Here is a 25,852-nt window from a genome sequence, read left to right on the forward strand (position 1 = left end):
GGAGGGTGCAAGGTGCCAGCCACTGACCTGCTTTTGGGGGGGGGGGGGGGGGGGGGGGGGGTATTTCAAAGGGCCGTGTTAACTTACCCTTGTGATTGGTGCAGGTCATTGTTGATCTTCTTCCTGCTCTGTACGACCGTCCTCCTGGCTGAAGCGACGACTGCTGCCACTGCCTCCCAGGAGCTGATCTTTCAACCCCCTCGGGGTATAGAGTATCCGGTCTCGCCTGCACAGTACCAAGAAGCCTGGCCCGGTCGGCATCCCCGAAGCGTAGAGCAGGTCAGCGTGGTGCCATGCTTGTGTGCTGACTGGGAGTGAATGTGGAGGGAGCGTTTAAAAGCAGCTCCTTGTCGTTAGCAGGGAGCTGCCGGGCGCGAATCTGGCGAAGCAGCTGGCAGGACAGCCATGCCTGCTTGAAGCTCATGGGGGATCATTTTTGCCGGGTCGGCAGTCAGGAAACATCCAGGAAGTCGTGCCGGATATGACATTTTAGACTTTTTGCATTAAATCGCACCCTCTGTTTCCCACACAATCCCCCCCTACCCTTTTATCACTTTATTAGCTAGAAATCTATCGATCGCGGTCACTCAATGATGAGCCTGCACAGCCCTCTAGAGTAAGGTTCTAGGCACCCCTCTGTAAGAATTTCCTATGGTTCAAATGAGATCACCTCTCACTCTTCAAAACTCTGGAGAATACAGGCCCAGTCTTCACAATCTCTCCTCATAGGACAATCCTGCTATCCCAAAAGTTAGTCTGGTGGAACTTTGTTGCACTCCATCTATGACAAGTAGATCCGTCCTTAGTTAAAGGGACCAAAACTGAACATAATACTCCAGGTGCGGTCTCACCAATGTTCTATGCAACTGCAGTGACATAGCTTTACTCCAGTATGCAAATCCTCTTGCAATACAGGTCAACAAACCATTTGCATTCCTAATTGCTTGATGTACCTGCATGCTAGCTTTCAGTGACTCACAAGCAAGGACACACTGGTCCTTTTGGACAACAACACTTTCATAAACAACCACCATTTAAAAATTACTCTGCATTTCCGTTTTTCCTACCAAAAATTTTTCACATTTGCCCACTCATTTAGCCAGCCTAAATCCCCTTGAAGCCTCTCTGCATAATCCTCACAACTCTCAATCCCAACTAGTTGTGTCATCGGCAAACTTGAAAATATTAAATTTGATCCCAACATCCAAATCATTGATATAGATTGTGAATTTAAGTTTCCATTTATGTTATCTGCCATTCTATTTCCTCTTTGCCAGTCTTATTTTCCTCTTCACTTCCCTCCTCAAACTGCTGTATATAGCTCGAAGAATTCACTTGACATGCATCCTCTTCTTTTGCTTCATTATTCTCCATCGCTTTGGTCATCCTTGGAATGCTGGCTTTGGTTCCCCTACTACACACAAGGTCTACTTTTAAATTTCTCACCAGCTCCCAAAATCTGACCACAGACCCTCAATACCTGCCTCGCTGGGAATGGTACAATTTGGCCCCGCCATTTTGGCGCCGATCTTTTGGCGCTGAATTGGTTTGGCGCCGATTGTTTTGGCATTCAACGATTTGGCGCCGAATCTTAATTACCTACTTAATAACCAGTTTTAAAACCAACATTTTAAATGTAGTTCTGGACCTAGTTCCACCAAAATTCCACCTAGTTCTGTAGCGAAACATACTCTTAGAATTTTACTCTAAAAATGTAAAAGTAGTTAAGTCTAATTTTACTCATCTGATTCTCATAAAAATTTATGAGAATCAGTAAAGTTTGCAGAAATGGCTGAAAGTATTTTAAGTAAGAAAGACAAACCTAAATTTTCTCACAATGGATATCTATATGTGTTCGACAAGCATAGCAAGAAGGACACTTTGATGAAGTTTTGGAGATGTGAAAACAAGAACGAGTGCAAAGCCCGTATACACACTAAAAACAATGAAAATATTTCTCAAGCCGCTCAAGGAGTACTTCCAACTGCAGACGCAATGAAGCAAATTGTAAGGAGAAGAAGAAATCAAATGAACCTCGTTCCTCCAAATCCTGTTCATGTTCGTGAATTAGTGATCCCCGATGATTACAAACATTATATGAAGAACAATGGTGAACGTGAGAACTTTTTAATAGCAGACAGTGGTCATGAAGATGATAGAATTTTAATTTTTGGGAGACAGAGCTGGACTGTGTTTCTATTAGATTCTGAAGTGTGGTATGTTGATGGGACCTTTAAATTATCTCCTCCGTTATTTACACAGGTTTATGTAATTATGGGAAGAAGGCATGGAGGAGTTCATCCAGTTTTATATGTCTTATTACCAAATAAAAGGCATGCAACATATGTACGCATGTTTCAGATGGTTCATGACGCAATCCCAGGATTAAATCCAGGAAGAATTTCTTGTGACTTTGAACAGGCAGCTATTTCTGCAATGGAAGAATGTTTTCCAGGAGTAACGATACAAGGATGTTTCTTCCATTTCGCTCACAACGTGTACAAGCACCTTAAACAGATTGGGTGCCAGGTTTTATATAACAATGATTCCGAATTTGCTTTAAGAGCTAAAATGATCATAGCCTTATGTTTCGTGCCTGTTCCTTACTTGGATAACTACATCGATACCCTGTCCGAAGACTTGCCAGTAGAACTTCAATCGCTGCTTAACTGGTTTGAAGATAATTACGTAGGACGACCAATGAGAAGAGGCAATGGCAGGCGGCCCCCTCTTTTTCCTTCAGAGATGTGGAACCAGTACAATCGCACAATCAACGGAGAGGACCAAACTAACAATCACGCAGAAGCAGCACATAGAAAGGTATATGCGGAATTAGGAGTTTACCACCCCATTATATGGAAATTTATTGATGGACTGAGAAAAATTAAAAACAACCGAGATGCATATTATGAACAATTGGTTGCTGGCCATGCTCCAAAACAAAAACTTCTTAAGTATGTGAGAGCTGACGAGCGCATTTTGAATATTGTGCGCCAGTTTGATGAGAGAACACCATTAGAATATTTGCGTGGTATAGCCCACAATTACGAAATACATTAAATTACTGAGTTTTAATTATTACTTTCTTTTATGCCAGAATAAAGGTTTCGTATTTTTATCCAGAATAAAGGTTTCGTATTTTTATCCAGAATAAAGGTTTCGTATTTTTATCCTAGTTTAATTTAATCCATTTATTTACATGCTTTGGCGTCAAACCGTGGTGGGCCAAAAAAATGAGCGCCATAACAACTGAGTGCCAAAAAAACGGAGCCAAAAGATCGGGGCCAAAAAGGCGGCGCCAAAAAGCACCCGACCCGCCTCGCTAGGTCATTGGCACCTTCATATACAACAACCTTTTGCTCACTCTCTTCCTCATGCACCGTACAAGACTAATGTTGACAGTGACAGGCCACGTTATTTCCAGGTGCACTGTGGGTTTACCTACACCACCTGGACTGCAGCAATTCCAGAAGAAGGCTCGCCACCACCTTCTCAAGGGCAATTAGGGGTCGGCAATAAATGTTGGCCAAGCCAATGATGCCTGCAACCTGAGAAGCACTTTATAAAAACCCTTCTTTCCCCTAATTACTACAGGTCACGCCTTCCCATCCATGATCTTAAAAAAAAAATATGTACTCCCTCTTTTAGAATCTAGTTAGTAACTTTCTTAAACTATTAAATTTAATTAATGCCTCGAGATCTGTACATGATTGAGGACTTGTAGGTGCATGCCCACCATCCTACTGCAGAATATTGTGTCACGCATGGGTCACAGAGCTGCATTTGGCCCACAAAACCACAAACAAATTTGGCAAACCTCTTTGGATAAGTTAAATATTTCAGTGAGATGAACAGGCCTTCCTGTCGACAGTTAGTGTGTTTTCAAATGACCTCATTTACATTTTCTTCTCCATGCTGTGTAAAGCTGGGATTTTCTTCAGGCAATATTAATTCTTCCACTTACGCTAGCAATTTAGCCAATGGAGACTGAGCTTTTGAATTACTGCAGTCATTTGTTCTCGCATTTCATTTAGCAAAATGTTATTGATTTAATTCTGAACAGCTCTTATCTAACCACATTTACATTATATTAAAAAACCATTAGGATGGAGCTGGAGCACGCACACTTTCAAAATTAAGAAATCAAATGCTATAAACAATTATAATTAGCATGAAATTTCGTACTTTTTAAGTTTTTAATACTTCAACTGCGCATGTTGTTATAATTAGAGTGATTTGCATGACGGCATCATTGAGCTAAACTACTAAGGGACTGAATTATCATTAATATAAAAATACATGGTTTAAATCGAAAGATAATTCAACAACTAGCACAGGCATGATAGGTCAAATGACCTCATTCTGTGCTGCACAATTAATTACATGATCAATCGTGTAGGTTAATTGTACACCCTCACACCCTTAGGCCCAGTAACTCAATCAAACCAGTGTCCAAGATGCCAACAGCACTCGATGTATAAGCAAATGGGCAAAGGAAAACAGAAATGTTAAGTTGTAGTTCTGAATGGCAAGGCAACCTAATTATCACACATATAGTAAAATATGGTCAGCAAGTAATAAAAGATTTTAAGCTTCTTGTGCTCACCTTTTCGTGAATCTCCTGTGTAGATTGTGCGTCACAGAAAGCCACTGTAGCCACATCTTTTAGAATGGGCATTTCTACAGTGCAATCACGGCCGTCCAGCAGGGCCACCAGGGGGCGTGGATGCATGGGGCCATTCATAATAGGAGGACGAATGCCTAGAGTCAAAAAAGAAATACAAAAATTGCATAAGGTTTTATGACATCAGTACTTGACTTTATTTCCATCTGCTATGCAAATCATATTCCAGATTTTCTTGGCAGACAGCTCAGCAATGTACAAGAAAAATCTCGCCAACCTAAGTACAGAGAAGAGGAATGTTACTGTGGCTCTTTTCAGGATTCTAAACCTTTCGTGGAACCTACATCTGCACTTTTTAGTTCAAATACATTCAGCTATGCAAATGCTCAGTGAAAGGGTTAACTATTCAAACCAGAGGTTAAGGAAATCTCAACCTATCATTCTAGTTAGTTATGTTCATGGATAATAAATGCTGATGGTGTAGTTAGTCAGAAAACAAAATCTGAGCCAAAGAAAATGAATAGATATGCACTGTGGTCAAATGGAATTATAAAGTGCAAACTGCTTCTAAAGATCTACTTGAACTGCGTAAGTATTTCTTACAACAGGAGATGTTAACTCATTCTTTAGCTAGTGACAGTTTGTGTTGTTGTGGATAGGGCAACATAGTGGACCAGCACCATGGTGTACATGTACACTTTCCGTAAGCAAACTTAGTCACTCATTTAAAAAGTCTATAGTAAAGCTTTCTGAATTATTTATTCCATGCCCTACCAGATTCTGAAGAAAGATGACCAAATATTTTATGGAAGACCATCACACTTAATCTTAATCAATTTAATCGCGATCCTAATAATGAAATCATAATTGGATTTTCTTTTCGTGACATGGAGGGGATCAGGTAGAATTCACACTCGTCCCTTTCAGATGAACCAAAATAATCACTGCTTGCAAATTTCTACCCTCATTAAATTTTTAATATTTTTAAAAAGCGGAGATACAAGTGGAGAAACTAGAGTCATGAACACAGCCTATTCCATCACACGAACCCGCCTCCCATCCATTGAATCTCTGGATCTCCCACTGCCTTGGGAAAGTGGGCAGCATAATCAAAGACCCCTCCCATCCGGGTTATTCTCTCTTCCAGCCTCTTCCCACCAGGTAGAAGATAGAAAAGTCTGAGAACACACAATAACAGGTTCAAAAACAGCTTCCTCCCCACTGTTATCAGACTCCTGAATGGCCCTTATGCACTGAACTGATCTCCTCCATGCATCTTCTCTACGGAGTAGCACTATACTCCGTATGCTTCAGCCGATGTCTACGTCTATGTATTTACATTGTGTATTTATCATATGTCCTATGTTTTACATGTATGGAACGATCTGCCTGGACTGTACGCAGAACAATACTTTTCACTGTACCTGGGTACACGTGACAATAAATCTAAATCTAAAGGAAAAAACTGAAATATTAAATAAAGATAAATAGAACATACTGGAAATCCGAGCAAGTCATTTTTGGGTGAGACCAGAAAATCTTTTTCTTTCAGATACCTATCTGTTTGGCAAGGTTGATCCCAGACCATAAAGGAATGTAGTACAAGGAAAGGTTGTCTTTGCTGGCTCTTTGGAAGAATCATCCAATTAGTCCAATGCCCTTGCATTTTCTTTATAGCCTTACAATCATTATTCCCTCAAGCATACATTCTTTTGAAAGTTACTACAGAATTAGATCCCACCATCCCCTCCGACAGTGCTTTGTACCCTTTTCTTCAAGGATTTTAGACATTGTGCACTACATTTCCAGCAAGACAGGGGGAAACCCTCTCAGAGATTCTTGGCACATATTTGCAGTGCAACATCAGCTGTTTATACAATCTCTAAAGTGAACACTTCTCAGAGAAGATCCAGGGAAAAGAGAACCTCAATCAGCTCTGAAAGCAGCACTAAAAGCAAACTTCATCATGTGCTTAAAAATATATTCTTTGCCTTTTAAATAATAAAAGCAATCCCATAGTCTTCTCCTCTACATTTAAATAGTAAAATAAATTCACTATCTGCTCATCACCTTTCCTTGCTATCCTCATAGCCATGTGCATTTCTCCTTTCAAATATTTATTCACTTTCCACCTTTTAAAATGTTGACTTTTTTGTGTCACCACTGCGCATCATTAAGGTAGTTGGATTCTCAAGAGGTAGGCACAGTTGCACTTGTGTCATGGAAAGGTTATGAAATTGCCTGGGAAAGTGGATGGGGCAGCCACTGCGGGTCCATGCAGCAAATTTATTAACTACATACAATAGCTCCTGGTCAAGCAATGTCTTGATTTTAAAATTCTCATCCTTGCTCCCCCCATTGTCTTGCTCCTCCCGATTGCTAAAATCTCCTTTGGTTCCACAACCCACTGAGATATCTGCACTCCTCTGATTCTGGCATTGTGTGCATCCCCAACCATTGGTTGTTACATCTTTAGTTGTTCAAGCCGTAAAGCTCTGGAATACCTTCTGCACACCGCTCAGTCTCTCTACTTCACCTCTTTGCTACCTCGCTTTCCTCCTTTAAAACCTACCTGTGTGTGGAGTTTGCACATTCTCCCAGTGTCTGCGTGGTCTCGCCCCCACAACCCAAAGATGTGCTGGGTAGGTGGATTGGCTATGCTAAATTGCCCCTTAACTGAAATGTTTTTTTAAAAAACCTACCTCTTTAACCAAGCTTTTACTCCTATAACACAACATCTCCTTTTGCTTTATAATGTTCCTGTGAAGCATCTTAGATTTCATTACGTTAAAGGACCTATATAAATAGAAGCTGTTATAAACTGAAAATTAAGTGTTGAGCAAAGAGTGGTTTACTTCCATTTGCAGTAAGTTTTGTTAAAAGGTGCTTCCTCAATGTGACTTTACATGTTGATCATGTCATAATCACCATTGGTGAAACCTTTATTAAGCAAAACATGCACCTACTGGAAAGCAACCATGCATTTCAAACTTTGAAATCCTCAATACAACCTCTGCTGCAAGGATGATCTGCTTCAGATACTTTTACTGCTTTCTGGTTTTGTTTTTCTTAAATTGATTGGAAATTACATAAAACAGAAAGCTCCTAATTGTCTAGCACTTTAATGCAAAATGATCAGCAGGTTTTTTTCTGAAAGGTTTGCGTGGAAATCTATGTTTCCCATCTCACTCCATAATAATCAGTTTAGGGTCTTGCCGGCTTATTCTCAGACTTCAGGCTGTTTCTGCCTTGCAATGCTGCAGCCAGCAAAGAGTCTCAAAACAATCTCCAGGTTCTACAGAAGAAGCAATGGCCTCAATCCAACTCTGAGAGCCGCTATCTTTACCGGAAATAGAATAGGTGCTCTGCGAACATCCAGTGGCCATCAGCTCCCCGGACAAAGTCCTGGCTGCATGTCTCGTCCACTCACTCTCTTCTCTATATCAATTCACATTACACAATTGCATATCCTAAATCGCCCTGATCACTTTTAATGGTCACCAGGAGATGGATGCCGATTTCAGTAGACTCCTAGCCATTCTGGAAGGGTTGGCAATCCTTTGCATTGCAGAGGTCTGCAATCAAAGGGAATTGAACCCGTATGAACATTTGGATATTTCTTAGTCCAACACAACAGAAGCTGACAATTACTTCTTGAAAATCATTAAAAATAATCAGATGATTGTTAATTTTGAAACCATCTTTTTTTTCTAAAGTGCAGCATTGAATAATTGGCCCTCACAATTTTTGCCTGAGAATTTAATCATCAATTTGCACTAATGAACAATTACCTTTTAAGTGGGAATGAGCATATTTTTAAAAGCTGGTCTTGGAAACCAGTTTATAGAATTAAAAAATCATGATGAAGTACCCACCTCAATAGGACTTCACGGCTGGTATTAAATTAGTGCATTTATCATATTGAACATGATTTACTTGCAAATTACAAGCAGATTCAAAACTTTACCTAGAGTTATCTGCTGGTGATATTAAGCAGATTCTGATAGACATGAAGAGCTCCAAAGCAACAGGAGAAATGCCTTTAAAACAGCTTTTAATGATTATGTTAAGATTTAATAGAACATTTTCTCAGGTAAACAACATTAGATACCCTCTCCTTAAAAAAGATTGTACGGTGCAACTAGAACTTTGAGTAGCCTTTCTCCACAAATTCATTTAGCTGCACAATGATTTTAATGATTTTCCATCATTTGACCAATTAGCAAGAGATTGGATAAATGTCCTCAAACAATAGTCATGCTCCTAAAGCTTCATATTAGGTAACAGAGTTGAAGACAGCTGTAACTTTCTAACTACATTTAATAGAAGAAACTTGATAACTTGTAATCCTTGTAACTAAGTCTTCAATCTTTTCTACTAATCGTGTTTAGGCACAATCAGGTTTGTTAGGATGACAGATGGGATGATTCACCTAGCATGCTTTTAACTAACCCAAAAGAAAACTCATCATTTAAATCTTCAAAGTGCTGAGCATCACTTGGTTTAAAGAAGACACTCTTTAAAGCCAGTTTTCAGCAGCTTTGATCAAGATGATTCTCACCTCTTAACTGGATGGCAAGGCCTGGAAGCCACGAGATAAAGAATAAGCAAGCACTTGGGTTGTATAATATGGAAATGATTTGTTAAAATAATAAAGCCAGGAGAAAAGAAAGAATTTTTAAAGAGAGAACTAGAATGAAAGACACAGCAAAAGTGTACAGTGTATGTTTTATTTTCATTTTCAACTGTACATAGCTAAAAGCAGAAAATAAGCATTGATAATTGCTGTGCATGCAAGCAGGCAAATAGCTAAGAAATTTTAGGAAGCGTTCCAAATCATGGACATAGAATTACATAGAAGGCAGTGGTGTCCTGGTATTGTCCCTGGACTAGTAATTCAGAAACCCAGGGTAATGCTCTGGAGTCCCGGGTTCAAATCCCACCATGGCAGCTGGTGAAATTTGAATTCAATAAAAATGTGGAATTAAAAGTCTAAAGAAGACTGTGAAACCATTGCCGATTGTCGTAAAAACCCATCTGGTTCACTAATGTTCAAGGACGGGCAACAAATACTGGCTCAGCCAGCCAGCGACGGCCACATCCCAGAAACAATTAATAAAGAAAAATATGTACAAAAAAAGGAGTTTCTGTCTAGCTTAATCTTTGGTATTGCCCTCAATATCAAGTTTCTTCTATTAAATGTAGCTAGAAAGTTACAGCTGTCGTCAACTCTGTTACCTAATATGAAGCTTTAGGAGCATGACTATTGTTTGAGGACATTTATCCAATCTCTTGCTAATTGGTCAATTCATGATCACTGTTTCATTTTGAAGAAAATTTAATCCAACTATTACAAGGGCGAGTGATGGAAATGGGATTAGAATAGTGTTTGATGGCCGACACAGGCACAATGGGTTGAAGGGCAACTTTCTGTGCTGTAAAAGCTCTACTGAATTTTACTGGTCTGGTGGAAGCTTACTGTAATATTTATGTAGAATTAACTGTTTGACTCAATTTCTGCACTGTCATTTTGAGCCTGTCAGATTTTGTGGCAGAGCGGGTAGTGTTTCTGCCTCTGAGCCGGAAGCTCCGGGTTGGAGTCTCACCCCAGGACTTGATGGCCAAGGAAAGTGCATTCATAATGTGGCCAGCAGGTTGACCATCAACCTGCAAAATCCTTTCAACATGCCAATGACAGACAATAAGAGCAGGAGAGATTCCTGGTCAGCCATTCTTGATGGGGAGTGGTACCCCTCAAGCTACAAGCCTCTGTTAATCTGTTCCAGGGAAAAGAAAACTTGCTATGGGAACAGATGAATGTCTGCCTTATGCACCACGAGGTGCAGGAAGAGAAAAATAAAACATTGAGCCTACAGGTCTTATAAATAACTCCCAAGTGCTCTTTTAGAATCCCCTGACCACAGAATCATTCAGACATGCAAAGATCAGCCATTTTAGTCACTAGGTCTTTTCACTGTGGAACACTCCGTTTTATTCTTAATATGTTAAGCATATACTGGTAATTTATTCAAACGGCAATTTGTGCTTATGAATGTCTGCAGGTTAAATCAACCATGAGCCCTAGTCTGGCCTGATTCTCCTGTCCTGACCCAGTACTCATCAATTTGGCTTTTCCCAAGTCTGGAAATAGCAGGACCAATTGCATAGTTCGCTGAGATCAGCTAATTCAATACAGATAAAGAATCAAACTTGCAGGCTGGATTTGTACGGCTCAGTACAAACCCATGTGGTACATGTATTCACTAGCCACAAGGCATCAGCCAAAGTATTCACTACTACGTTCAACATTTAACTTCACTCAATGATGCTCGAGTAGGATAGGTTACTTACGCAAAAATGCACGAGTACAATTTTTAAATATAAACTATTGCACACAAGAGTTGCATTTTTTGCTTTTAACATTTTATACTTTCAGTATGGAGCGAAAATGGAACCTATAAACACTTTGCAAGAATTTTGTAACTACATGGACCTGCTAGTGAACAATTTAGAATTTAATTAAGCCAAATTAGTACCAAAGATTGGTGGCCTACTAAGAAATGACTGCCAAAGAAACAAGTTTTTCTGTTTCTTCATATCACATGGAAATGCAGGATAAATTTGAATCAAAAAGGTTACCTGTTCTACTTCAGCTTCCAACAAATACATGAACACAGCAAAAGCTATTTTAAATCTTATAATTAGCTCAGTCATAATGATAAAATTATTTTAGATAAGAGAGCTATAAAGATAGCTTGGAGAATAGTCTGAAACAAAATTTATTGATATTTCCACATAGAATCACAGGTCGGAGATTTTTGCCCCTCGTTGCTGGCGGGATTCTCCAGCGCCATTGACGGCGATTACCTGCCAGTGGGAAACCCGAGCATAGAATGGGAAATCCCCTTGTCAGTGGCGGGTCAGAAGATCCTGCCACAGCCAATTGCGGGCCATCTCCGCTGTCGTGGAACACACCATGAGGCGCGCGTGGAAAATTGTGCTCATGCACTGGTTGCAGTTGCTCTCTGCAAAAGTAACTCAGCTAATCCTATTACCCTGCCTTTACCCTGTAGCCCCACAATTGTTTTCCTCTCCAAATAACTGTCCAATTCCCTTGCGAAGCCCACTATTGAATCTCCCTCCACCACACTTTCAAGTAGTCCATTCTGGATCTTAACCACTTGCTGCATAAAAAATTTCCTTTGTGCTGCCTTGGTTCTTCAGCCCATGAACTTCAATCAGTGTCTTCTCGTTATCGACCATTCCAGCAGAAGATTGTTTTGTTTTAGAAATCATTCCAGAGCCATTCTAGAAACTCAATAGCCGACCACAAGCATTTCTGAAGAACTAAATGATTAGCTACAATGGCTCCTGACCAGTGATGACAGGACGTATAACTGAGATGTGTGTTTGGACCCTGTGGAAGTCCTGACATGCTGAACTTGATGGGAATTGCCCAGGAATTTTCAACTTCCAATGGATAATTCTCCTGCTGTCTGAGACCCTCCACGAATGTCTCTAACTCAAGTGTAGAGTTGGAGACTTCGACAGTTTTGTGGTACTTACCTGGGTAGTTGTCCAGAAATCCTGAGAAAAATCCTTATGTAATTTCTGGGTAACTACATACCTGACCCCCAAATCACTCACAATGGCTCCCCCCTCGACCTGACGACTGCCCCTGATCCTCCGAAAGATCAGACTAATCCCTGACTTACTGTCCTTCCCAACCCAACTTCCCCTCTCACCTTGCCACCTTTCCCACCTGCCACTCTACCCACTTACTTCCACTCACCCTACACATTCACTCACTCATACACCAACATTCATCCATGTACTCATTCACTAACATTCACATTGGACCTTAAAACTTACCACACAGCAGCAAATGCTGTAAAAAGGGGATGCATTTTGGCTTACCCCTAATGTTACCTTGCTGCAATGGAGTTCTCTGTGGAACATGAAGCACCATATTTCTGGAGAAACTGGACTCGGAAGATCAGCAGGAAATGTGGAAAAGCGTGGAAAAGTTTGAACAGAATGGCTATCCGATGATGATTGGTACTCTGCGGAAGATCGGGGTCAGTACAATTCTGCTTTAGTTCACCAATTGCATGTCTTTCATTTTCAACTTACATAAAATTGACGCAAATTATTTAATTTAAATGTTTTTGGCCTCAACTATTGCCGTGGTTTTTCTACCCACCTATTCGTGTTCCAACCCTACGAATGCCCAGGTTCTGCCAATGCCACTTTGAACCATTGAACTTGGAACAGTACAGCACCGAACAGGCCCTTCGGCCCTCGGTGTTGTGCCAAGCATTGTCCGAAACTAAGATCAAGCTATCCCACACCCTGTCATTCTGGTGTGCTCCATGTGCCTATCCAATAACCGCTTGAAAGTTCCTAAAGTGTCCGACTCCACTATCACAGCAGGCAGTCCATTCCACACCCTAACCACTCCGAGTAAAGAACCTACCTCGGACATCCTTCCTATATCTCCCATCCTGAATCTTATCGTTATGCCCTCTTGTAATAGCTACATCCACCCGAGGAAATAGTCTCTGAATGTCCACTCTATCTATCCCCCTCATCATCTTATAAACCTCTATTAAGTCGCCTCTCATCCGCCTCCGCTGCAAAGAGAAAAGCCCGAGCTTCCTCAACCTTTCCTCATAAGACCCATCCTGCAAACCAGGCAGCATCCTGGTAAATCTCCTTTGCACCCTTTCCAATGCTTCCACATCCTTCCTACAGTGAGGTGACCAGAACTGCACACAATACTCCAAATGTGGTCTCACCAGGGTCATGTAGTTGCAGTATAACCCTGCGGCTCTTAAACTCAAGCCCCCTGTTAATAAACGCTAACACACTATAGGCCTTCTTCAGGGCTCTATCCACTGGAGTGACAACCTTCAGAGATCTGTGGACATGAACCCCAAGATCTCTCAGTTCCTCCACATTTCTCAGAACCCTGCCGTTGACCCTGTAATCCACATTCAATCACCTCGCACTTATCAGGGTTAAACTCCATCTGCCATTTTTCGGCCCAGCTCTGCATCCTATCAATGTCTCTTCGCAGCCTACAACAGCCCTCCACCTCATCCACTACTCCACCAATCTTGGTGTCATCAGCAAATTTACTGACCCACCCTTCCGTCCCCTCCTCCAAGTCATTGATAAAAATCACAAATAGCAGAGGACCCAGCACTGATCCCTGTGGTACACCGCTGGTAACTGGTCTCCAGTCTGAAAATTTTCCATCCACCACCACCCTCTGTCTTCTATGTGATAGCCAGACAGCCAGGAAATATGTGCTCCTATTGTGGAAAGACTTTCAGCCTCTGGTTGATGCAACAAACAACATAAACTGGAAATTCAATTGATGTAGGTTACCACTCCTTGGCTTTACAGGTAAGGATTCCAATGTTCTGTATCACCTTAACAGAAGTTTTCTTTATTTGGCTTTCTAAATCCTAATCCTAATGCCAGCTCATTAGAGATGAATTATCTTCAAAACTAACTAATAACGAGTGATTTGCAAAGTACGTTTTCACATCGCATTTCAAAAAGGCATACTATTCTCCAGATTTAGCAGTGGATTCATCAATTTCCTTTTTAAAATAAGGACTTAATGTAGTCAAAACTTGTCATTTACAAGCCTTTGGGCACAACAAAAATATACTTGTTTGTATTAAGAGCCATTTGATCAAGGTTTGATATCTTGTTCAGACTACAGTAGAGTTTAAATAAAAGATGAAATAAAGACTTTCTATAGTTGGAAATTCATAGTAACAGAAAACGTATTATAATGAATTCCGATTGCACAGTATTATGATGCATTAATCCCATGGTCACTTAAGAACTGCAAAAATCTTGAAAAATTAAAACCTGTTGTTTTTGTACTTAAAATCTTAACTAACACAAATGCAGATGTAGTTCTTTGCACAAACAGGTCTATAAGTGGCCAGACACTAAAATCAATACTCAGTGAGCTATGGCAGTAAGAAAGAATTTCATTAAAAGACAATTATTGATGTAACAGTTTTTTTGTTTGTTTGTGTTGGCTTTGCACGACAGGGTAGAAAGTTCAAAAAAGCAATGAAAAGGACCCACTGTGCATACTGTAGTCATTTTTGTGTAAAAAAATCTTCATTGCTTCATCTGTTGGAACCCAGCGATAGCCATAATGCTTTTTCTAAATATAATTAATAGACAATGTATTAATAATAAAGTGTAAAACAAGTGTGCACTGCTATTAACATTCTGCGTAAACGAAGCTTTAAAACACATATGCGTACCAACCCGAAATGACCCTCAAACTGGATACTGCCCTTTTAAAGTTCCTATTCTATAATACGTTTTCTTGTAGAAATAAAAATGAGTAAGACTCTGTAGTTCAGTTAAAAGTTTCCCAATCACATTTCATGATGTTGAAATAGGTCATTGATTTCTTAAATTTTACATTCAAAGTCTGAAATATAGAAAGCATGAATTTGAATTCAATATTTACCCTGGCACTTAATTTCTATGCTAGCTGCACTGCTGATCTGGACCAGTAATATGCTACGTAAGAGAGTTTGTTCTGTGATTCAGGCAGAAACTTGAACTTGCCGTCACACTTTGCAGCCTTCTTTCAGACAGGAAGAAAATCCTATACTCAAGTTTTTCCTCCATTCATTTGTTTAAAATATTTTTTTAAATTAGATCAATAGCGCTATCCAGGATGAGTATAACTGCAGGTTATGGTATTCGTGACATCCAAAATTGCCAAATGAAGAGTTGAGTAAATACGGTATAATTTTATGCTTTTAAACACCATTCTCAAAAAGTCACAATGTATCACGAATGTGACAAGACGTTTTCAATAATCTAAAATTTCATGACATTTTAGGTACAAAAGAAATTTGTTATAATATTAACTAGTTTTCTATTGATCTATCATTTTTACTAAAGGCATGCAAAATTAGCATAGATTTCCACAAACTAGAATATCCACATTTCAACAGCGACTCAAAGGCCCTGTCCTTTCGATTAGAGTGTGCATCACTGCTGCTAACGTCAAAAGAAAAACAGATTTAATAAGATCTCACTGGGACCGCGATTTTTTTAAATCTTTGAATAGAATGTTCCAAAATCTTGAGACTTTTTGTTTTGTTTTTTAAAAATTCATACAAGCAATAACTAAACTTCATATCAATTCAGCAAATACTGCACTGGGTGGACCCCAATAGGCACTCCAGAGTTATCGTGTATACACTAGTGCAGGAAGACTTTTATGCTACTGCTTGGCTAATGAAAGTGAGGGAGGGCTGTCTTATGTGCAAGTCATTGCAGGACATGCTAATCTATTCATGTGAAACCAGAACAGACAGCCATAGCTGACAAAGCTGGATTTAAACTGTGTTCCTGTTCAACTTCCTGAGGAAGATAACCAATCATAAAGAGCCTTATCTAATTGGTTCTTCATCTATGAATTGCCTTGACAGCTCCTGCGATCAATTAAGTAAAATTATTATTTTTTTTATTACTTTTTCTGAGTTACAAAGCCAGAGCTCAAGAGTGTGGACAGGGGTGAACCCCTAATCCAGCTCCTTGCCTGCTCCAAAAACCAATTCAAATTGAATCCAATTCATGGTCTCCACAAGAGACATACCAGATCCAGGCATTACACCTGATCTCACACTCATCTTCGCCAAAAGGCCAAGAAGCGATCAATTAAGTAAAATTCTAATCTGCAAGTCACACTTTCAACTCAGTTGTACCAAGTACAGGCATACGATAAAATTTGGGTATAGATAGGGAATTGGCTGAAGGGTAAGGAGAGTGGCTCTTGAGGGCATTAGTGCTGACTGCAAATGACTTTACCTTTACGGGTCAAAATTTACATCAATGACCTGGATTGTGATGGTTAAGATGCTAAACGAACAGCTAATTGTGTCAGAGAAGAGAACATTACAAAATGACTGACAAAATAAGTGGATATGACATAAGGAGCCTTTGAAGTGAATGTTTTTTTTCCAACTAAAATATTAAACTTTTAGCATTATATTTACACATGCAGGTTTTTTTTTTAAAAGAGAAAATTCATTCCATATTGCCTAGCAATTGACACCTTGTTTTTTCATTGTTCTGATGCATTTAACTCCCTCTGGTCACATGCTACCTAACACAATTACGTAAAATTGTTTTGATGTGCTATTTTAACGGGTTGCTAACCGTTTTAAACTGTAACTATTGCACTAAAATTCTTACAAGAGTTTTTACACAAACGCAGTAAGCATCATACAACCAGAGGAGGTTAAATTCCTAAACAATCAGAATATATTTAAAATACCTAAGACATTTAGAAAAGCACCAATAATGAAAAAAAAAAACGGATTTTGTTAGACAAGATGTGTTTGAAAACAAGAATCGTCAATGCATTTTGAGGGGTGACTATTTGGACTGATAACAGATATGCAGTAGATGTAATGTACAAAAATAGATTTCCGAAGGCTGCAGACAGTTAAAGGGTGTTTCTTGTCTGGTCCAAACATGGTGTAGTCCAGGCACCGGCGTTGTGGCCATTTGTTGTTCTCAATGCACACATTAATGATCTTGGGTATTTAGAGCAAAATACAGATAAGACAGAAGTGATAAAGTTTACCAACTAGAAAGGAAGACTGTAGATGTGGACAGATTAATAGAATGGGCAAACGTGGTTGTTCCAACTTTATGTGACATGATCCATTTTGTGGCGAAATACAAAGAATTGGAATAAATGCTCAAAGGAAGGATGTTGAAGAACGTGGGTGAAACCGAGGGCTGGATTCTCCAGTCTTGAATCAGCAGAAAAAAAAAAGGCCAATGGCCTTTGCTTCTGTTCCCAACTCTGCTGACTTTCGAGGACTGGGGTGGGGAGGGAGAAGAGCAGAGGCCAGTCAGGAACATGAAGTTAATTGGGTAAATTGAGGCAATTATCTTCTGACTTTGAGATTTTTAAATCGCAGGAGGCAGCTAGGAGCTCCTGGAAGCTGACCAGCTTCAGCCGAGCAGCAAGACGAGCGGCAACACAGAAGCTAATTAACTTAATGCAAAAAGTTAGAGGTATGGACAAAACAACTACTGAGCAATGAAAATGTAATAACCAACCTTTCCCTATCCTACCCTGGGGTTCCAGGTCTCCATTTTCCCCAGCCACTTTTAAGATGAAGATTCTCTTTTTTTTAATAAATAAGACCGCATGTGAGAACAGCCAACAATGGTTGCCAATTCCATGGTGTACCCTCCTCCATTCTCACACCCCTCCACCCTCATCCTTCCAACTACTGCTCGAGTAGCAGACCCATCTCCAAAGCCATTAACACCCTGACACACTGAGAATCCCCCCTTCCAACCAGCTAACAGCAGAAGTGGGAATGGCTTGTCACCCGATTCCTGCAATGAAAAGGAAAATCCAGTCCCTCGTGTTTAAATACATATTGGGTGGGATTTTTCAGCTGCGCCCATCCTGAGACCGGAAATTCCCACCCGAGGTCAACGGACCTTTAAATGGTCCCCATCCCGCCCATGGGGATCCTTGTGGCGGGCGAGGCCGAAACATCCCACTCATTATGTTTAAAGTGTGAGTGATGGTTGGTCAAGTCATTATACAGACGCTTCAAGATTCATAAATAGGGGCACAAACTGCAAGAGTGAAAATGTAGTGATGGATTTGCACAAAACATGGGTTAGGGTAGTTTTAGGGGACAGCGTGCAGCTTTGGGCACTGTAGCTCTCTGTTGGACTAGGGTTTCACAGGCTGCAAAACCATTGTCTATCTTGGCATTCTGTGAAACTCCATTCAACAAATTAATTGGTGGACTCGTACCAGTAAAACGTGGAAACCCATTTCTTTGCTGTTTCCAAGGCCCTGTTGCCTAAATGAGGGCAGATGATTGACAGAACTGGCAAGGAAATTTGTACCAAAAAAAGGTGTACAATTGAACAAATAAGCAAGGAGTTAACATTGTAGAGATTGCTGACTTTCTCAGTTCCTGCACAATTTCCTATTTACACAAAATAAATGTTTGCGGTGGTGTCACAAAACAAAACAAAACTTGAGGGGGTGGCAGCTTCTCGGTGGGAAAACACCAGTTTCAGATCTTCTCCCGCCTGCAGAAGGCCACAATGATGGCTGCCACTTCTCATTAACTTACTGTTGGTCCACTTCCTGGTTTGATATTGTTGCAAATAGAAAAATAGGTTTGGGTCGAACTTGTGAATCACCAAATTAAATTCCATCTAAAACTCTTGGGTGACTTATAATGATCCAAAAATGATGCAGGATTTTCAGATTGGTGACAAACCGTTATATATTTGCCTCTTTCCACCCCAAAAATATTGTTTTCCCCTCCAGCCAGGAAAGTGCTAAACAACATGTTACATTGGCAAATACTGATGATCAGACAACAGCAGGAGTGGTGACTGAAAATGCAAGCCTCTCAAGCCCTATTTTACTAGTCGGAACAGCCATTCTCCACACAGGGGAAGAACTTTGTGCTGGTTTCAGACAAAAATTTCTCGATCGCTAGTGATGAAGATTATTAACCTTGCTCTGAACACAGAGGGGAAACGTCTCCCTGTAAGGTTCTGTGCAGGAACCGGACTGGCATAAAAAATTGTATTCTCTGTTGAGGCAAGTTAAGAACAGCCCAGCTAAGCTTTCAACTTTCGAGTCTGTAAGCAAAAGCTTAGCCAGGAAACTAATAAAGACCGATTTTTAAAAATATAAACACGTCAGTTCGGACAAACAATAAGTTTGAAGCTTATTTTTGATGAGAGTACAAACAACAAGCATTTCTCCTACCAAAATAAACTGCTATACGAAACAGAGGGGGGGTAAACTGGAATGTGTAGCTGTAAAGCCAGCTTACAGCATTCAGCACACAATTTTAAATCAGCAGAGGATAGCATTCATGTCACTTCTTGGCAACACTGCATTTTTCTTTTACAAACTATGCATTGTCAATTTTTGCATTTTCTTGGTTGGCTAAAACAAAAATCTGCATCAGCATCACACCAGACATTTCACACCAGTAAAGATTTAGAGAATACATTACATTCATCTCTGTTCGACTAATGCTGAGCGACAGTGCAAAGTAGATGAGATAATTTAACTACTTAGAAACATTCTAGTTTATATTTTTAGGTAGAACTCTGACTGCACTCTGGGCCCTTAAGTTTGCAACAGTGGACAAATTTTGGGATATATTTTTAAATTACAAATTTTGGGATATATTTATTAAATTAACACTATCGTTCATAACTCTCCCATTTGCCATGATTAGGATATGTGGAAGTTTTAAATAATCTTTATTCTCTTGTCCATGAGATAAATTATGTCCCTCCCTAATTTGGGCAGCATGGTAGCATGGTGGTTAGCATAAATGCTTCACAGCTCCAGGGTCCCAAGTTCGATTCCTGGCTGGGTCACTGTCTGTGCGGAGTCTGCACGTCCTCCCCGTGTGCGCGTGGGTTTCCTCCGGGTGCTCCGGTTTCCTCCCACAGTCCAAAGATGTGCAGGTTAGGTGGATTGGCCATGCTAAATTGCCCGTAGTGTCCTAATAAAGTAAGGTTAAGGGGGGGTTATTGGGTTACGGGTATAGGGTGGTTACATGGGTTTGAGTAGGGTGATCATGGCTCGGCACAACATTGAGGGCCGAAGGGCCTGTTCTGTGCTGTACTGTTCTATGTTCTAATGTCCCTTTAGGGAAGGAAATGTGCCATCCTTAGCTGGGTCTGGCCTACGTGACTCTGGATCCACAGCAATGTGGTTGACTCAATGCCCTCTGAATGGCCTAGCAAACCACTCAGTTCAAGGGAAATTAGGGATGGGCAATAAATCAGTGATACCTACATCCCATGAATGAATTTTTTTTTAAAAATGATATTGGTATATTTTTTCAGTCCTTTTCTTCCACTAAAGGCACAATATCTCATCTAGTCAGACTGTCCAGATATCTAAAAGCACATCTGCACAACATTCCTTGGGCCTAATCCTGCACTGTAGGGATTCTTATGATTTCTGAGCTATGTTGACCTTCATATTCTTGCAATGTGCCAAATTAAGCTCCACAAATATTCCCTATGAAGCCACAATGGAGGAAAATAAAACTAACATGCCAACAGAATTCACAGCTAGAGTGGGCCTTAAATATAACTTTAAAACTATTTTAAAACACTGAACTAGGTGACAATGGGACACTGAATTAATGTGTTTGCTGCTACAACGAATGAAGGCCAAACAAGGGACAAAATATTTTTAGAAAATGCCAATACTAATTAAATATTAATATCTTTCTTGGAAAGAATTTCAGTCGATGAAATATACCATCAATAATAGCTTAAAGCAAAGCCAATTAATCATGTTTACACTCGGGTACAGTTCTATTTAATAAGCTATTTAAGGAAATAATTAGACATGCACAATTCCCTTTCATCTTTTACACGATTGATGCAATGCTTTAGATTTTTATATTAAGGTAGGGCAGGATTTCTTCTTGGGGGGGGGGGGGGGGGGGGAGGTGGGAGGATTTCTTCGGGGGGGGGGGGGGGGGCAGGATTTCTTCTTCGGGGGGCGGGAGAGTCGCCATCATCAGCCAGAGCTCCTACTCCCCGAAACAAAAGAAGCAACTAAAATAGTTGACTGCAAAACGTTGACGGCTGAACTCATTTTTCCAAAGCAGGCAACGAAAAAAATAAAAATCCTCCGCAGTGTTCCTTGCAGCCCAAACATCAGGTTTTCTAAAGCGAAAAAAGAAAAAAAAACAAGTGTTGGGCTTGCCCTTGCTTGCAAGATTCATTGAAGACCATCCCGCTTGCAGTTGCAGAATCCTATGCACTGGATTGCTGAAGACGAGGAGGTTTTAATGTTGAGAGCTGATGTTTCTCTCTCTCCACCCACCCTACAGTGTAGGGTTTTATTTGTGGGGGGGGGGGGGGGGGGGGGAGAAATTAGGGAACATTTAACAAAAATCCGAAAGTAAAACTACTAAAAAAAAACTTTGCTGGGGCATTGGTAATAATGATAAGCAGTTGTCAGCTTTCACTTTGTTTCAGCAGCAAGTTCAGAATTGAATGAACAAAGAACAAAAAGTCCCCCCTCCCCACTGTCAAAAAAAGTTGGTCAAAAAATAAACAGCTGCAGCGCACAACGGCCGAGATGGGAGGACAAAAAAGTGCCATTTGGTGTGTGTGTGGGGGGGGGGGGGGGGGGACTGTCTGGATGGAGGGCAGGGGGGAAGAGGCCCACCTCCTTTGGGAGAACCACCACACTCACTTTCAGCAGCAGCAGACAGAGAGCCGTGCCGGCGGGGGGAGCAGGAAGTTGGAACCAGCTTGTCTGCTTTGTGCACGGCGCCAACAATATTTTACTACCCCCCCCCCCCCCCCCCTTTTCCGAGCAGCAGCCCGCCTTCATTCACCAAGGCGCTTCATCAACCACAAACAAACAAAAATCCACAAAGAACCGTCATTTACCGAGAGCTAACCCTTTGCTCAGGAGGTGGGAGCTCCCCATCTAGGCGGCGGCCGTTACCTCCCCCATCCTCCGAGAGCGCGCCACGCCAGGCAATTTGGTCTTTTTGAATTAAACTGCCGGGCGGCCGCTTGAATTTTCCCAGAATGGGGGGGGGGGGGGGGGGGAATAAACAGACGGGCGAGAAACAGTGCCCGCCGCCTGTGGGAGAGGCCCCGGCAAGCGGAGCTGATAGGCTGCAGCACGGGTCACCTGACTGCAGCTTACAGTCAATGCTGCACACTCAGCTGAGTTCAAAAGAGACATGTCAGAATGTGATATAGATTTAACCCACAGCAGCCTGCGTGTGTGCATTTATATATACCAACCCACAGTAGCCTGTGTGTGTGCGCGCATTTATATATACCAACCCACAGTAGCCTGTGTGTGTGCGCATTTATATATACCAACCCACAGCAGCCTGTGTGTGTGCATTTATATATACCAACCCATAGCAGCCTGTGTGCACCCCAATAGCAGCAAGATATAGCACTACCAAGCAGTTTGCATTTATATATACCAGCGCCCCAAGATTCAGCACTGCCAAGCAGTGTGCATTTATATATACCAGCGCCCCAAGATTCAGCACTGCCAAGCAATGTGCATTTATATATACCAGCACCCCAAGTTCAGCACTGCCAAGCAGTGTGTGCATTTATATATACCAGCGCCCCAAGATTCAGCACTGCTGAGCAGTTTGCATTTATATATACCAGCGCCCCAAGATTCAGCACTGCTGAGCAGTCTGCATTTATATATACCAGCGTCCCAAGCCTCAACACTGGCAAGGAGAATCAACTCGGAGTTTCCTTTTTTTCCCTCATTGGTTTTAAAAGTCTGCCATGTCATTAAGCTCACAGCTCAGTCTTGCATATAACATATAGTGTATAACAAAAACAGAAAATGCTGGCTAAACTCAGCAGGGCTGGCAGCATCTGTGGAGACTCACTCAAGATCAGTGTGTGACTCTTCAGAGTAGAGATCTTTTTAAAAAAAATAACATGGGTTTTCTTTTCCTCCTTACGGTAAGAAAAATCGTCTGCTGTGTCATCAGCAAACAGCTCAGCCTTTTATATGAAATAACAACAGAAAGTGCTGGATAAACTCAGCAGGGCTGGCAGCATTTGTGGAGAGAAACAGTTAATGTTTTGAGCCACTATGACTTCTTCAGAGCCTTGTATATAATCAGCCAGTTGAACTTCAAGCAACAGTGATACAATTAATTCTCCATAGCTTTGCTGCAGCCTATCCGCAACATCTCTATTTCAAACTGTACACTGCTAAGGTTAACATTGTTCGCAGCCGATTTCAGACAAGGCTAATAAAAACAGGCAGACTGCAGTTCAGGAGTTCAAGAACTGCAGGAGTAGGGGTCAAAGTGAGGATCAAGCAATCTCGCCAAAATGCTCACTCTCGCTCTCTTTCAAATCTTAACATGTGTGCTTACACACAGGGGTTTGAATAAGCAAAGGCACAAAACAAAATTTTGATTACATTCATAACACCTTTAATGTAATAAAATGTTCCAAGGAGATTCACAGGCGCATTATAAAACAAAATATGACACCAGGCCACATAGAGATTAGGGAGATTGTAGTCAGATAACCAAAGCTTAGCTTGGTCGAAGAGGTTTTGAGCAGTTTCTTCTTAAGGAAAAGTGAGACACAGATGTAGGGCAAGAGAAAAATTATAGAAAAAAAATAACAGAATGACACTTTGAGGAACTATCACAATTTTCCTGCCTTCAGTAAACCTAAATTACTAAAGTACTTAATAATATTGCCAATGAGGGCGGCATGTGGCACAGTGGTTAGCACTGGGACTACGGCGCTGAGGACCCGGCTTCGAACACTACATGATGTCTGCCTTTCAATAAGGAAGTCCTTCCTGAGATTTGTCCCTGTTGCAGCCACAACTGCGACCTCAAAGCAGGGCATTGTCAGTGGTTGTGAAGATGACTGAGGCAATGAACTTTAATTTGTCTGGGGGCTGGAGTTGGGAGATACTTACAATGTGTTGCAGCTTACTGTCCACTGCTGTGTAAGGTCACTGAGCCTCTTCATTCAAAGAGAGGTAACTATATTTAATTCTCTTTAACCAGAAACAAACAGGCTACATGCAATATCACTACGATTCCAGGCCACCCTATTGTGCCAGGGTGCCACTGACTATTTTGCAGATGCTGCACGTCAATTCTGCCCTACACTGAAATACTACAGGTGAATCATCCAGATCAATACCCCATTTCTGACAGTATTCATGACACTCACGACAAACCAAGCGCTATGCCTATGGGGCAACGATGGTTATTCACTGATGACATGGCTGATGCAACCCAGGCAAATGGCAAGAACATAACAAAAGCCATCTTGACACAAAAGGTTAGAGGGCAGATGACTGGAATGTGAAACAACAATCCCAGTGTCTAGGCTGCCCAAAAGGAACCATGCAGTACCCAGTGTCAAGATTCACAGTGCCATGTTACACATTCCACAAACACACCATCAATATGGGACAGGCCTTACCCCATCATTTCTGGAGGAAATGGAAATCAATATCATGAGGGATGTAAAACAGATTGCTGACTCTCACATTTTAAATTGCTGCAAACAGCTGAAATCAGCTAATAGTCTTCACTCTAAAGTGAACCAGCTGAGTTTGAAGCTTTAGTCTTACTTTAATAAGCCTCTTTGCCTTGCTACTTCTTACTTATAAAACTTTAAAGCTTCACTTTCCAACCATGCAGTCAATCAACTTTCCTAATTATTTTAATGTTACCATCACACACTCCAAAGGAGTACTATTCTTGGAACTTACTCCATTTCATTCAGTGCCAGCTTTGACCCCAACATCGGACCCACACTGTATTTATGCTCCAACTGTTGACACAGTGCAGAGCAAAACTCACTTGTAGTGTAAACACCCTCTGTCAAACTCAGTTTGGTTCAGCAACACACACCCTACTGAAGATTAAGAGCTTAAACCCACTCCAGGATCTTGGTGCACAGCGAGGGAGCGTATACTGAAGGTTTTTTTGAATGATGTTAAACTTTTGTTCTGCTGATTTAGATGAAGTTTTGTTCATCCATTCCCTTACCTTCACCTTCAGTGTTCCCAGCAAAACCTTTTATTGTTAATTGTATATAAATTGTGTTTAATTATATGCAGGTAGAGGGTATCAACTGTGGTTTAATTTGAGTGCATATAAAGAGACATTCATTGATACTGTACATAGTTGAGTTAGGAATGTTTGTAATGTTTCACTCTAAATAAATGCAAGGCTGAGTAAAGATTGCATCCGAGTAAAGATTGACGGCAGTTTAATCCTTGACCAACTGGTTTCTGAAATATAACAAACTCCAATCCCAGTTTCTCCACTTGGTAAAACCCTCATCTTAACTGCCTCAAGTCCAAAGGTCACATATTTGAGCATAATTAGCACATCTTGGCAAGACTGACATGGTCAGATCGTGAATGAAAGCAAAATACTGTGTTTGCTGAAAATCTGAGATAAAGCGCACAAAATACTCAGCAGATCTGACAGCATCTGTGGAGAGATGGAGTTAGCAGGCAACATTTTCCCTGTATTCGGCAGAGTGTGACAGCAGGCGGGAAAAGCAATATTGAAGCTGCCAGCACCAATGGCGGCTTTCTGCGTCGTATTGTTGGGAACTTTTGAGGGGAAAAAGCAA

The 25,852-nt window shown here is 40.9% G+C and overlaps 1 protein-coding gene across 11 annotated transcripts in view; it reads right to left on the minus strand.

The window, feature by feature from the left end:
• The window catches only part of ctbp1 (C-terminal binding protein 1), a 394,244-nt gene that overhangs the window by 55,843 nt on the left and 312,549 nt on the right, over positions 1 to 25,852 (minus strand). For 6 of the 11 annotated variants that reach the window (XM_038793325.1, XM_038793324.1, XM_038793323.1 and 3 more), the window contains one exon: positions 4,607 to 4,761. In XM_038793325.1, coding sequence (XP_038649253.1) covers positions 4,607 to 4,761 — 155 coding nt within the window. Of the gene's footprint in view, positions 1 to 4,606; positions 4,762 to 14,737; positions 14,820 to 18,473; positions 18,510 to 21,923; positions 21,983 to 22,123; positions 22,310 to 25,852 lie in introns of those variants that run through there. The other 5 variants (XM_038793326.1, XM_038793328.1, XM_038793322.1 and 2 more) reach the window with 5 other exon arrangements.

This window comes from Scyliorhinus canicula, chromosome 3 (assembly GCF_902713615.1).
Source record: "Scyliorhinus canicula chromosome 3, sScyCan1.1, whole genome shotgun sequence".
In the NCBI taxonomy this organism is placed as follows: domain Eukaryota; kingdom Metazoa; phylum Chordata; class Chondrichthyes; order Carcharhiniformes; family Scyliorhinidae; genus Scyliorhinus; species Scyliorhinus canicula.